Raw genomic sequence first — 14,564 nt, forward strand, 5'->3', positions numbered from 1 at the left:
CACACACACACACACACACACACACACACACACACACACACACTTTTAACCTTAAAATAAGTAAACCTGGAAATAAATTACACTATTTAATAAATTATAAACACAGAAAATTGTTAAGTTTATAGTTAAAGATTCAACAACAAACTATATTTTCTTTACATAGCAGCCCTTTGCTGAAAATGGACTTCCACTTTACATTTTCACTGTAGTAATTTTTTTATTTATTTTTTTTTTTTGAGACAGAGTCTCGCTCTGTCGCCCAGGCTGGAGTGCAGTGGTGCGATCTCGGCTCACTGCAAGCTCCGCCTCTCAGGTTCACGCCATTCTCCTGCCTCAGCCTCCTGAGTAGCTGGGACTACAGGCACCTGCCACCACGCCCGGTTAATTTTTTGTATTTTGTTTAGTAGAGACGGGGTTTCACCATGTTAGCCAGGATGGTCTTGATCTCCTGACCTCGTGATCTGCCCGCCTCGGCCTCCCAAAAAGTGCTGGGATTACAGGCCTGAGCCACCACGCCCGGCCATGATTTTTTATAAAGATTAGGGGCCGGGCGTGGTGGCTCATGCCTGTAATCCCAGCACTCTGGGAGGCCAAGGTGGGTGGATCACCTGAGGTCAGGAGTTCAAGACCAGCCTGGCCAACATGGTAAAACCCCATCTCTACTAAAAATACAAAATTTAGCTGGGTGTGGTGGCGCATGCCTGTAATCCCAGCTACTCGGGAGGCTGAGACAGGAGAATCACTTGAACCTGGAAGGCGGGGGTTGCACCACTGCACTCCAGCCTGGGCGACAAAGAGAGGCTCCACCTCAAGAAAGGAAAAAAAAAGATTAGGATGTTGTTTATCCTGGCAATAACATCTAGGCCAACAAACTCTGGAAGTCAGTACTACTGGGGCCAAAGGCACCTACCTCACTGACACACATACACTTTCTCGTGTTTTCTTGTCTTTTATAATACATGCTGTGGTAGTGGAGGCTCCCAAGTTCTCCCTTCCCAGTAGGTGTCACACAGTGATATAGATAGAGCCTCATGAACTCAGTCTTGTTCACGGGCCCTTTCAATACAGGTACACAAAGTGAAAAGCTGCTAATCCACCACTCCACCAGACAAATGGTTTAATTTTAATCCTTTGAAATAACTACTGCATCGAATATAATCTGTATATCTTTGGTTAAACTACTTTCTCACTGGCATCAACATTTACATTCTCTCATTTATTATCTCTCAGGCCATTATTCTCTTATTCTTCAAGTATTCCCAGAAACAGTTTCTAACATGAAGAGAGAACAGACAAATTTCAAGGTTTAATAAATTTTATCTTGATAACATCAAAAACAAGTTTAGCTTTTACACTGCAATATAAAAAATACATTAGTCTTCACATTAGTTTTACATGGAAATATATAATTATTTGAATATTTAAATATAGCTTTTCTTTAACCAAAAAAAAAAAGTGTTACTCACAGCCCTAGTTACATAAATAATTTAAATGCACAAATGCAAAAACACACTTCACACGATATTGTTCACATACTGTAGAACTCAGGACAATTACAATAAAAATCTATGCAAAATACTGAACAAGAACAAGATTAAAATACTCATTATGGTTGTAATTTGACTTTTTACTACTAAAAGAATTTAATGCATTCTTGAATACACAAAAACATCAATTGTTATATCTATTCTGCAAATTAAGCCAACATTTATTTAGACAAAGGGGCACATCTTGTATACTACCAAATTCTGAAAGTAATTTCCAATTTAATTTAAATTATAAGTTTCAACAATTTCAAGTTTTCAAGCTTGTCTAAAATAATAATGATTACAAGAACTTAGTAAACATTTCAAAAACTTTAAACAAAATCATCAGTACTGCACTGTACTTTTATGTCTGGTAACATAAAATTTAAATATAAACCTTCTCTCTGCCCCCAATGAAAATGGTACTTAGAAGGGCTTCCAATGTGAAAATGGTAACATTTTTATAACTTGAAATTTTAATTACTTGAATTATAGGAACTGTTCTCTCTGCATGATGTAATCACGGTATGACACATCATATGTACATAGTACACATTTTCATTTGATCTCTTGCTTTTAAACTTACACTGAAAGAATGTAGAATGTCTATTAATAACATTTAAGGGAACTATGTGTCTATTCCATAGGGAAAAAAGACACCAATACCCACAAATAGAGTATTTTATATATCAGCTGTTTGTTTACTTCCTAGTCAGTAGGACAAAGCTTTGTTCCTAAATTAAAATTGGAGGATTATTTTGAACTACTGGCCCACAGTGATCTTTTAAGAAGAGAAATGAAAATATATTTGTGTATGAGGAGGCAAGGTTGAAGGAAACGAGACATATACTGCTTTGCAACTAAAGACAAAAACATTTGTTTTTAAACATAATTACTACTTAAATTTAGAAGTAAAGAAATTACAAAAGAACTCCATCATAGCATACACACAGGTTAAATAATGGCCCCTGAAATAAAACCACATTTAGAAACCAACTGTTACACTATATTTCATTATTTCTAAGGTAACACATTTTAAATTCTGAAATCAAGATATGGTTCAACATTGACCTTAGTTTCAATAAAATATGGCAGTCATACAATATAGTTGTAATTCATGTTTCCTCTTAACATTAACGATAGAAGATCCAGGATCTTGGCTTAACATGAATGAATGACAACTGAATGCATCTGTACCAACTCAACCAGTGTCCCTGAATAAAGGTTCTGGATCTATTCTGAGTATCCCAGACTCAAACTGCATCTCGTTAACATCTTTCATTTGAACTGTTAAAATCTGTTAACAAGTTAAAGACAAACTAATGTATAAATACAGGTTTCCACTTGCAAAATGGGCCTCCACAAAGATTACCAGTTTTATTCAGTTTTTTGAAATATTAAGTAATTTTCTAATGAGAATTAATGGCCTGCCCAAATATTACCAGGCCAATAATTTCAGTTCAAGTTATTAAAAACTGATATGGTAGGCTGGGCATGGTGGCTCACACCTATAATCCCAGCATTTTGGGAGGCTGAGGCGGGTGGATCACGAGGTCAGGAGTTTGAAACCAGCCTGGCCAACACAGTGAAACCCCCATCTCTACTAAAAATACAAAAGTTAGCCGGGCATGGTGGCGCACGCCTATAGTCCCAGCTACTCGAGAGGCTTAGGCAGCAGAATTGCTTGAACCCAGGAGGCGGAGGTTGTGATGAGCTGACATCAGGCCACTGCACTCCAGCCTGGGCAACAGAGTGAGACTCTGTCTCAAAAAATAATAATAATAAATAAAAATAAAAATAAAAACTGATATGGTAATGCCTAAAGTATTTTTAGGGGATAAGGCCACAAAGTAACCTGGATTTTCATATTAAACCACCAACTCTTCATGTAGAAGGGAGTAAAGGTGGTTAAAAAAAGGGGGGAAGAAACGCCTAAACACGTGGGCAAAATTATTTTCCCCTTTAAGATCTAATAGGCTAACCCAAAAAACCTAGAGACTGTATGTGTGCATGTGTCCAAATGATAAAAGTTAGAGACTTGCAGATCCAATTTACATGAAGCAGGAGGAGTTTGTGTTATGCATAAAAAAAAATCACCAGTTTTTAAAAACTGTATTACAGATTATGGAATCTCATTTTCTGGAATGCTTTAAAAAGAAAGAAAACTTATATTTTGTTTGTATTCATTTAAGTCAACCCCATTCAAAAGTTGACATAATTCATTATAGTTCTTTCTTTTTAATAAGTTTGCTATATTCATTCTCACAATGTTAAATTTGCTGGCATAAGAGATAATCATAAAAAATAAGAGGGATATGATTTAAGGAACAAAATCCTATATACGGTGCTAAATTATTTTGTGACATAAATTAAGATGAAGTTCTTCTACAGAAAATGTTGGACAAAGGCTGCTTCTGAATCTTAAAATGAAAGGACTCTAAACACTAATTTTAAATGAATATAAAAATTCTGAAAAATAATATTTATAGCAAAATAGTTCAAGATTAGTTTTCTCACCAAAGCTGGGAAAGCTGTGTGCACAAAGTACCAAATATATTTCAACTGAAGTACTGAATCCTCAACTAGCCTGAACACAAAACCAACTTCTATTTTACCTCATTACCTCTCAATTTGTTTGCTAGCCGAGTCATCATTCTCTCACGTTGTTGTAAAGAAGATGAGCTTCTCAGATCATATGCTCTCACAGGTGTAGAAGGATTTCTCTGTCGGCCATGGTAGCTTTCATCATTCTTCTTCCTCCTCCTTGCAACGCGGCAAGAAGCCTGCACAGGTCGCTTTGGAGGAGGATTTGCGATAGCGCTTGACAGCTCTTCAGCACCAGCTGGTGGAACTGAGGAGTTCAAAAGCACTTTAGCTGTTCTCTTCGCCTTCTTTAGCCTACTGACAACAGATTTTTTCTTCTTCAGATACATTCCAAGAAAAGCGCTCCTGGACTGATATCTATGACGTAAAAAAACAGAGTATTTCGAAATATACTTTCTAATGATATCACTTGGTTTGGTCCGAATCCAAATTGACTGTTTCTCTGAAGCTTTTCTGGGTTTTTGCCGGAGAATAATTGGTTTATAAATCTTTTTGGGAAAACCTAGCTTATTACTACTAGTGGTCACCTTCTTTCCGTGAATTTTCTTTTTACTTTTACTTTCCAAAAGCTTATTTCTAACTGATTTTGGAGAGATTTTGACAACATCACGATTTAAAAATGTTAGCTGGAAATTTCTTTTCTTTGGAACCTCACGAGCATGCAGAACCTTTGATTCTTCCAGAAACAGAGAAGAGTCACTGGTTCCCTGATGTGAATTAAATCCATATCTTGCCGGCACTGCCATTAAAGGTGCTGAAGCAGAGCCTTGTCCATCAGCATCATTATCTCCTGCACTGGAGTTTTGGTTGCTCCTATTAAAATGAATTTTAACCCAGTTACGCCTCTCAAACTCTGGTACTATTACATTCAGGGGAGGACTAATTACAATTTGCTTAATCAAGGGCTCATAATAATCAAAGATATTCCGTTTATATTTGCATATAAACCGAATATCATTATCCCAACTACGGTGCCTCATTTTAGGGAAAGGAAGGCCTTCACCCTCCTTCAGTTTAATATTTAAAGAAGAAAGAACACAGACTAAGGCTTTGGGTTGCATAGGCTTCAAAACTTTAGTACATGATGCAGGAAATTCAACTGTCCCAATTTTGACTTTCTTTTTGGTTTTTCTGTCATCCTGTAAACGTGAACACTTACTTTTTGGTGGGTCTTCCTCTTGTCTAATTATTTTTCTTTTCATCACTGGGTAATTCTTATAACTGGTCTGAGTACTATGGCTGATTTTCGCTGTCTGGCATTGAGAAGCCACACGCCACTTTTGCTTAGGAGGCCTCTCTGCTGGAGGATGACGATGGCATGGTTTATCTAAGGCCACTGACAAGTCATCAATATCTGAAATACCACAGACAATATCATCACTCTCTGACACAGCTTGAGTTGGTGCAGTGTCCTCCTTACCTTGCAAGTCAGCCCAGGTAACCTTTTTTTTCCCCTTCGAAGAAACTTTTTTGGTCTCACAGTCATCATCAAAGTAACAGTGGAAACGACCTTCCCTAAACTCCTTCACAAGAGCATTAATTTTTATGTCATCTTCTCTCATTATCTGAGACCATGTTTTCCCCACAAATGAAGGAGGTACATGAGGCAAGGCTTCAAGAACTGGTTCATCAGGATTATCTTCTATGACATCCTTTACTTTTTTCAGGTTCCTTACAGAATCAACCTTGGGAACAGAGCTTGACTGGGAATCACGGTTCTTTTCTTTCAAGTCAAAAGATACCTTCTTACAAGGGTGTCTTTTCTTAACAGTTTCTTGAGGCTGATCAGTATCAGACAGAAGAGGGGGAGCACACTGAAAATTCATCTCAAAACCATCTGGCTCACAGCTCACTTCTAGATCTCTATGTTTTAGCTTCGAATGTTTTTTTTTATCAGCCCTTCGATGGAGCGCTGACTTGGAAGAGGCACCAAAATCCACTGCAGAAGCACTAGACTGACAGCTCTTACCTTTTAGGCCAGCATTTCTTGGATCTTTCCAAAGGTTGGCTTCTTTGTGAGCTTTCTGCAGTCGGTGAGTCGTTCGATGAGAAGTGTCTTCCAAATTAAATTTTCCTTTAGAACCATTATATCCACAGCTCTTATCTTCTGAGTCAATATATTTCACCATTTTCTCATCAGGTCCTTGTGACTCGTAAGTCATGGACTGATCAGAGGCATCAACATTAAAATTCATTTCAGAACCACAAGATTGACAACTTGGCTCTCCCAGAATAATATAGTCCTTCTTCCGGTTTATTATTTTGAAAGTCTCTTTGCATTGGTTTGTCATTGAGGGAGTAGAGGCTTTACAACTACATCTGACTTCAGAACCAAAAAAGTCACAGCTCTTATCTTCTATATCAATACATTCTGTATTTATACAGTTGATATCTTTGATAGTCAACTGAGGTGGGTCAGTCACTAACTGAAGGGGAATATCATCTGAAATTACTTCATAATCACTATCACTGGGCACCAGATTCACAAGTACCACCTTTGGAAGGTGGGTTTCTTTGACTGACCCTGGAAATTGGTTAACTACTATTTGAAAAGGAACATCAGAATCATACATCATTTCTGAATCACTAGGTTCATCGGTCTTTTCTTCCATGACAACATGCTCTTCCTTCTGAAGGTCTGCCTCTTTGTAAGACACTTGAGGTTGGTCAACTTCTGACTGAAGATGAACACAAGAATGACATTTTATTTCAGAACCACAAACTTCACAGTTCTTACTTTCTAGATCATTATGATCCTTCTTTTGCAAGTTTATTTCTTTGACAGGTACAGAAGATTGATCAGTCACAAACTGAACAGGAATATGAGAAGCATAACTTACATCAAAATCACCTAATTTATAGCTCTTATCTTCCAGGTAAATATGGTCTTCCTTCCAAAGATTTATTTCTTTGACAGGTTTTTGAAGCTCATCTGCTGCTGCCTGAAAAGAGTCATTGGAATCAGAACTTTCTTCAGGACTACAAGAATTACTGCTCTTATCTTCCAGACTGGCATGCTCCTCTTCCAAAATTTGTGGTTGTTTTATTACTGACTGAAGAGGGATATTTGAAACATAAATTATTTCAGAATCACTGGGCACATAGCCCTTATCATCCAGACAAACATGTTCCTCCCTCAAGAGATTGATTTCTTTATTCGCCCTTGGAATTTTATTAGTCACGGACTGAAGGAGTTCATGAGAATCAAATTTTATTTTGGAATCTGTAGGTTTGACAATCTTATTTTCCATGTCAACATGCTCTTTCCAAAGACTGACCTCCTTAAGTACTTCTTCAGGTTGGGGCTGAAGAACATCAGAATCATACATAATTTCAAAACCCTTAGCTTCATTTCTCCTTTCCATGTCAACTTCTTCATCCTTCCAAAGGCTTATTTCTTTAACGGTTTCTCTCAGCCGGTCAGCCACTGACTGAAGAGGGTCATCAGAATCAAAACTTAATTCAGAACCACAACATTGATTGTGCTTACCTTCTAGTTCAATGTGCTCCTGCTCCAAAATAGTTATTTGAGGTCGATTGACTATTGACTGACCCAAGAAACCAGAATCCAAATTCATTTCCGAACAACTATATTGGCTGTTCTTAACTTCCAAGTACATATGGTTTTCATTCCCAAGGTTTACATGTTTAATAGCTACTTTGGGTTGATCAGCTACAGATTGGACAGAAACATCAGGATCATGTATTAATTTATAAGTACTAGTTTCATTAATCTTATTTTTCAGGCTAATAACCTCTTCCTTCCATTGGTCTATTTTTTTAACCGCTTCCTGAAGTTGTTCAGAATCAAAGATTATTTTAGAGTCACCTGATTTACTATTTTTGTCCTTCAGATTAACATGTTTTTCCTTCAAAAAAGCTAGTTGAGGTTGGTCAGTCATTGACTGAGGTGGAACATTAGAATCCAAAATTATTTCAGAACCACTACATTTATCATTCTTGTTTTCTAGAACATATTGCTTCTTTCTGTTTATTTTGTTAACAGCTACTTGAGGTTCAGTTACTGAATAATGAGGGACACCAGAATCTAAACTTGTTTTTGAACCACTGAATTCAGTACTTCTACCTTGGAATTCAGCATGCTTTTCTCTTTGAAGCCATGTTTCTTTGACAATTACTTCAGGTTTGTGAGTCGCTGACTGAAGAGGGACATCAGAATCCAAACTTGTTTCAAAAACACTCTTATTTTCTAAGTACATGTGCTCTTTTGTGTGAAGGCTTATTTCTTTAATGGGATCTTCAGAATGTCTAGTCACTGAATGAAAAATGATATTATAATCCAAACTTACTTCAGAATCAATAGGTTCATTTTCCTTATTTTCTAAGTGTACCTGCTCTTCTTTTTGAGGATTTAGCTTTTTAACAGCTACTTCGGGAGAATTAGTCACTGAATGAAGAGGGGCATGGGAATCCGAACTTATTTCAGAACCACTGGGTTCATCATTCTTCCTTTCTAAGTGAATGTACTCTTCTTTCTGAATTACTTCTTTAACAGCTACTTCAGGGTGATCATTTCCTGAATGAAGAGGAATATCAGAATCAAAAGTTATTTCAGAAACACAAGATTCATTACTTTTACTTTCCAGATCAACAGTTTCTTCCTCATAAACAGCTACTTCAGGTTGTTCAATTACTGAATAAAGAGGAATATCAGAATCAAAAGTTATTTCAGAACTATCTGACTCACAGCTCTCATCTTCCAGGTCAATGTGCCGTTCTTTTCCTTCAGCATCCAGATGAGACTGCTCAGAAACTGACAGAAGAGGCGGATCAGAATCAAAAGTCAACTCAGAGCTGGAGCAATCATAGCTCTTAACTTCCATGTCAATGTTTAACTCTTTAAGATTTACTTCATCCAAAGCTTCTTGAGGCTCATCATGAGCTGAATGATAAAGAGAAGCCGGAGAATCAGAACTTAGAGAAGAACCGCTAGACTGAACACTCTTATTCTCAAGGTCAACATCCACTTTCTGAGGCTCTATTTCTGCTACTTGAGACTGGTCAGCTAATTGAGCATCAGCCTGAAAACCCATTTCAGGACCATGGGATTCACAGTTCATATCCATAAGGTCAGCATTCTTCTCCTTCAGAAGATTTATCTTTTCAACAGCCCTCTGGGATTCATCTGCAACTGTCCCAAGTGAGACATCACAATCAAGATGTGCTTTAGCACTACTGGGTTTACGCTTCTTATGTTTTAGGTGGACTTGTCTACCTTTCAGGTTTCTTCCTTTGACAGTCAGTTGGGGATGATCAACTACTGACTCAAGAGAAACATCACAATCAAAACTTGCTTCAGAACAACTCGATCCATAGTTATCAACCAAGCCAGTATGAGCCTTCTTCCAAAGTTTTGTTTCTGTGACAGCCACTGGGGGTCGGTCAACCACTGACTGCAGTGGGAAAACAGAATCAGCACTTACTTCAGAGCTACTGGAACCATAGTTCTTATCAACCAAACCAATGTGCACTTCCTTAGGAAGGTTTACTTCTGTTACAGATTGTTGGGGGTAGTCACTAGTGGACTGAGGTGAAGCATCACAATCAAAATTTGTTTCAGAACTACTAGATTCATAGCTTTGGTCAACCAGGCTAATATGCCTTGCATTCTGAAGACTTATTTCTTTAACAATCATTTGGGATTGGTTGGTAACCAAGTGAAGAATGTCATCACAATCAGAACTTATTTTAGAAACATAAGATTTATTATTCTTATACTGTACATCAGTACGTACTTCCTTGGAAAGGTTTACTTCTTTGGCACTCACTTTAGATTGGTCAGTCAGTGAATGAAAAGAGGAACTGCAATCAAAACTCATTTCTGAACCTCTAGATTCATAGTTATCTTCTTGGTCAATTCGCTCCTCCTTCCAAAGACTGAAGTCTTGTGCAGTCTCTTGGGGCTGATCAGATGCTGACTGAAGAGAGCTACAATCAAACTTCATTTCAGAACTCACTGAGCACTTCTGTTCCCAAAAGGCTGTCTTGTTAAAAACCAAATGCTTTTCTTCTTGGGTACAATCCATATTAGAAAAGAATTCCTCACGGTTCTTTGCAATAGTATCTTCAAAGATTCCTTTATTAAAAGGCATGTCAGTTTTATTCGGGTTTACTGCTAATTTGGAAGGAGATTTAACTCTTAAGGAGCCCTTAGTACCCATGCGTTCATAGAATTTCAAGCCAGCTGACAAAGTTTTACCCTGAGATTTTACATCTTTCCACAAAACCAACTTATCTGAATTCATGCGTAAAGATTTCTTATTTGATTCTTTAGCTTTCTGATATGAAAATGAAGAAGTTTCTACATGGGATGATAGCACAGGATTTCTAGAGGCCCCATCTGGCTGTTCAAGATATTTCTCAACTTTGTTTGGGTCACATTTGCTAACTGAATCCAAATGAGCTGCTGGTGGTAAACTAGTTGTATTAGTTGTAACTGGTCTATCATTAGAGCTTTCAGGTAAACAACTAGCAGGAGCATTACAAATCACTGGGGGGCGTACCAGGTTGCTTCCATTATTTGTAGCCTGACCAATATCTACTAGGTTACATTTTTTCACACCGGCCCCAATTTTATGAACAAACTCCAAGGGCTGCTGCTGTCCCTTCTCCAGTTTTTGAATAACTGATGGTCGAACTGAAACCTCCTGCGTGCCTTCCTGAGATTCACGAGGTCTGGAATGTAACTCTTCAATAGGTTCTGAAACCTCGGAGGGTCTCTCTTCGGTAGCATCCTCATCCTCAACCTTATCGTCATCCTCTTCCTCTTCTTCAGAAAAAGCATCATCCAAATGCACCACTTCAGATGATGACCCAGTATTCACATGTGTCTCATCTTGTGTTGAACTAAAAAGAAAGGGGGAAAACTCATAAACATATTCTAATGTCTGTTTAAAATATTAAAATAGAGGCATAATAAATGTTATTTGCTTTCTGTTCTGGACTATCCTTAAAGGACAAGGAATCCAGGCTGAACACTGCATGGACCGCAGAAGGGGAATTACTGCAGAAGGTGGAGGTGGCTCCACCAATTGCTACTTAAATACAAATGGCCCCTAAACATGAATAACTAAACAAATAAAATCATATATTATTTTTCAGTTATCAGAGTAGTAAACAGCAAAAAGTTTGACATATGTTACTTTGTATGCTTCAGTTTCTGTCTCCAAAAAAAGGGAATTTTACACTATTTTCCCTCAAGAGATTGTTTTGATGAGTAAATTAATTGTTACATGTAAAGAGCATTAAAACAAAGAAACAGCTTGGCACATAGTAAGCATTCACAAATGTTATCTATTATTATCTTAACACATTGTTTTGGTGAGGATGTAAGGACAAAGGCACTTTAATACATTGTTCATAGGAATATAGATCAGTTAACAGTTACTGGTTAACCTCTATGTAGATTTGTAACCTCTACAAAGAGCAATTTGGCAATGTCTATTAAAATTAAGAATGTACATACCCTTTGACCTCTAATTCCACTTTTGGCTTTCTCATGTGTTTAATGAGGCATGTACAAGAATATTTACTGCTATTTTTGAGGAGAGGGAGGGGTAATAGCAAATGACTAGAATTAACCTGAATACTCAGTAACTGGGTACTGGTTAATTAATGGTATTTAATGGAATACAATGTGGTTTTTAAAAATAATAAAGCAGCTCTATATATACAAATAAAAACCAATTACTATAAACATTGTTAGTGAAAAGCAAGGGTACACAGAAAGCTACCATTTATGTAAAACAGAAGGGAAAAAAATAATGCACTTAGAATATCTGGAGAATGGCACATACAACTGTAGAAGTCTAGAGGTGTCAAGTGTTACCTCTAGGGAAGAGATTACAGGATGGCAGCAATTTAAGAAGACTTACTTTTGAACGTGCACTGTGAATTATGTCTATGTATATGTATTTCCCATTCAAAATTTAAATTCCATTATTTTTAAAAAGACCCAAAACTTTCATATCTAAAATCAGTCTATGAATCTCTTCTACCAGTATCAAGACAATATGTTTGACCAAAGCATTTCAGGGACTGCTCTTTCATGTACATAAAACCAGCTGACCTAATGATATTGCCATGTCCTGAATTCTTAAAGTCAGGCAAACATTCATTCACATAACAACCATCTACTAAGGACTTACTACTGCATTACAGGCACTATGCTAGGTACTAAGGCAAATTCAAAAAAAGTTAAGCTGCCTTTGAAAGACCATTCAAGTAGCTGCAGAAGGCAGACACAGAAAAAATAATAACAATTCAAAGAGATAAGTATCATCACATCTAGACTTGTTTAAGAAAAAAAAAAAAAGATTAAACTGTCACAGCCAAGAGGCACCTAAAGAGACATTACAAGTTAATGTAATGTGGTATCCCAGATGTGATTCTGAAACAGAAAAAGTAGTAAAACTAAGGAAATCTTAGTTTAAGAAAACTTAGTTTAAGTAGAAACTAAGAAGTCTGAATAAACCATGGACTTTACTAATATCAGTTCATTACTTGTAACAAAGATACCACATTAATGTTAATAATAGAGAAATTGGGTAAGAGAGTATTATAGGCACACTCTGTACTATTTCCTCAATGTTTCCATTAATCTAAAACTGTTTGGTTATAAAAATAGCCTATAACAATTAAAAATAAACACCTAAAAATTTATTGAATTTTTCCAATTTGAGATGTCATTTGTCTAAGAGAACATGCATATATGTGTCAGCCATATGCAATTTTATTTTAGCCTAAGTATTACTGTTACTATCTTTCCCATATAAATTTATTACCTCAACATTAATTTTGAATTTAGAAAATAAAAATGTTAACCCTGCATCAAAAGTATTGTGATGCAGCTGTTGGCGGGCGCCTGTAGTCCCAGCTACTCGGGAGGCTGAGGCAGGAGAATGGCGTGAACCCGGGAGGCGGAGCTTGCAGTGAGCCGAGATCACGCCACTGCACTCCAGCCTGGGGGACAGAGAATGACTCCGTCTCAAAAAAAAAAAAAAAGTATTGTGATGCAGCAAAAAAAATTCTAATTTTTCATACTTCTCAACAATGACATTGCAGTGCAACAACCACTTCACTCTAGTTTTTCAGAACCCTAAACTATCTTCATTTGTCTTAAGGACTATCACAACATTCTCAAAATAAAGCCAATTGTGCAATATGTAGCTAAGAAAAGAAAGAAACGGGGGAAAAGAAAAGAAGGTATAATCATAAAATCACACAGTTGGTAAAATCCCAAGAAGGTCATGAACTGCCATCTGGATGCTTTGATCTGCATCTGTATTTGTGTGTGTAATATGTTTAACAATTAAATCATAATCCACATTTAACTCATCATTTGTAACTACACAACAACAAAAAAAGCTCTCTAAAAATCTAACCATTAAAGATTAAAAACCACTCTTTTGGCCAGGTGGCCAGGTGTGGTGGTTCATGCCTGTAATCCACCCACTTTGGAAGACTCAAGTGAGAGGATCACTTGAGGCCAAGAGTTCGAGACCAGCCTTGGCAACATAATGAGATCCTGTTTCTACAAAAAATTTAAAAAATAAGCCAGGCATGGTGGTACATGCCTATAGTCCCAGATACTCGAGAGGCTGAAGCAGGAGGATCACTTGAGCCCAGGACTTTGAGACTACAGTGAGCTATAATAACACCCTGCACTCCAGCCTGGGCCACAGAGTGAGACCTACAAACGAACAAAAAACAGCTAAACTCTTGAGCTAAAAAGAAAAACTCTTGAGCTAAAAAAAAAAAAACCATTTTTTAAATTATCTAAAAGAAAGAAAAACTGAGATATGGCCAAAATAAAAACATCATACTTTTAAATACTTCCATTAAGAAAAGAATTCATAAATACAACTGGGCACCCAATTTAAGATGAAAAAAATAACAACCAAATTGCCCCCATAAAAAGGTAGACGAAATACATGAAGAAAACGAAAAAATTAATGAAGATGAAACAAAAATAAAGCAAGAACTGATTTTCAGGAAAGCTAAAATAGAAAAATTTACAATGTCTAGACAAGGGGGGAACAGAAAGGAAATGTTTTAAAATTATGAATCCTATAAGTTAGAAAGCATATACATATATAATAAAATAATGTACTATTGGCATGGGATTTCTTTTAAATCAAGGAAACAAAATGGTATTCAAAATGAGATATACATACACACATATACACAAATATAAGAACTTGGGTTATGACACAGGTGGTGACATTTTATATCAGCAAGGATAATTAGAGATACAAGAAGTCCTGCCTCACACCACATATAAAAACAAACTCCAAGATGATTACAAATACTTAAAAGAAAAAACAAAGGCATGAAGAAAGAGGCATACAAGAAGCCATAAAGAAAAATTCTCCTTACATCTGATTAAGTCAAAAATTTTAATTTCTGTATAAT

At 36.7% G+C, this 14,564-nt stretch overlaps 1 protein-coding gene across 11 annotated transcripts in view; it reads right to left on the reverse strand.

Annotated features, from left to right (window-relative positions):
• ZDBF2 (zinc finger DBF-type containing 2) overlaps positions 1–14,564 on the reverse strand; it is a 44,932-nt gene that overhangs the window by 3,753 nt on the left and 26,615 nt on the right. For 6 of the 11 annotated variants that reach the window (XM_058439257.1, XM_032754789.2, XM_032754792.2 and 3 more), the window contains one exon: positions 4,150–10,997. In XM_058439257.1, coding sequence (XP_058295240.1) covers positions 4,150–10,997 — 6,848 coding nt within the window. Of the gene's footprint in view, positions 1–1,297; positions 10,998–14,564 lie in introns of those variants that run through there. The other 5 variants (XM_032754793.2, XM_032754791.1, XM_058439282.1 and 2 more) reach the window with 4 other exon arrangements.

This window comes from Hylobates moloch, unplaced genomic scaffold (assembly GCF_009828535.3).
Source record: "Hylobates moloch isolate HMO894 unplaced genomic scaffold, HMol_V3 SCAFFOLD_1, whole genome shotgun sequence".
Taxonomy (NCBI): domain Eukaryota; kingdom Metazoa; phylum Chordata; class Mammalia; order Primates; family Hylobatidae; genus Hylobates; species Hylobates moloch.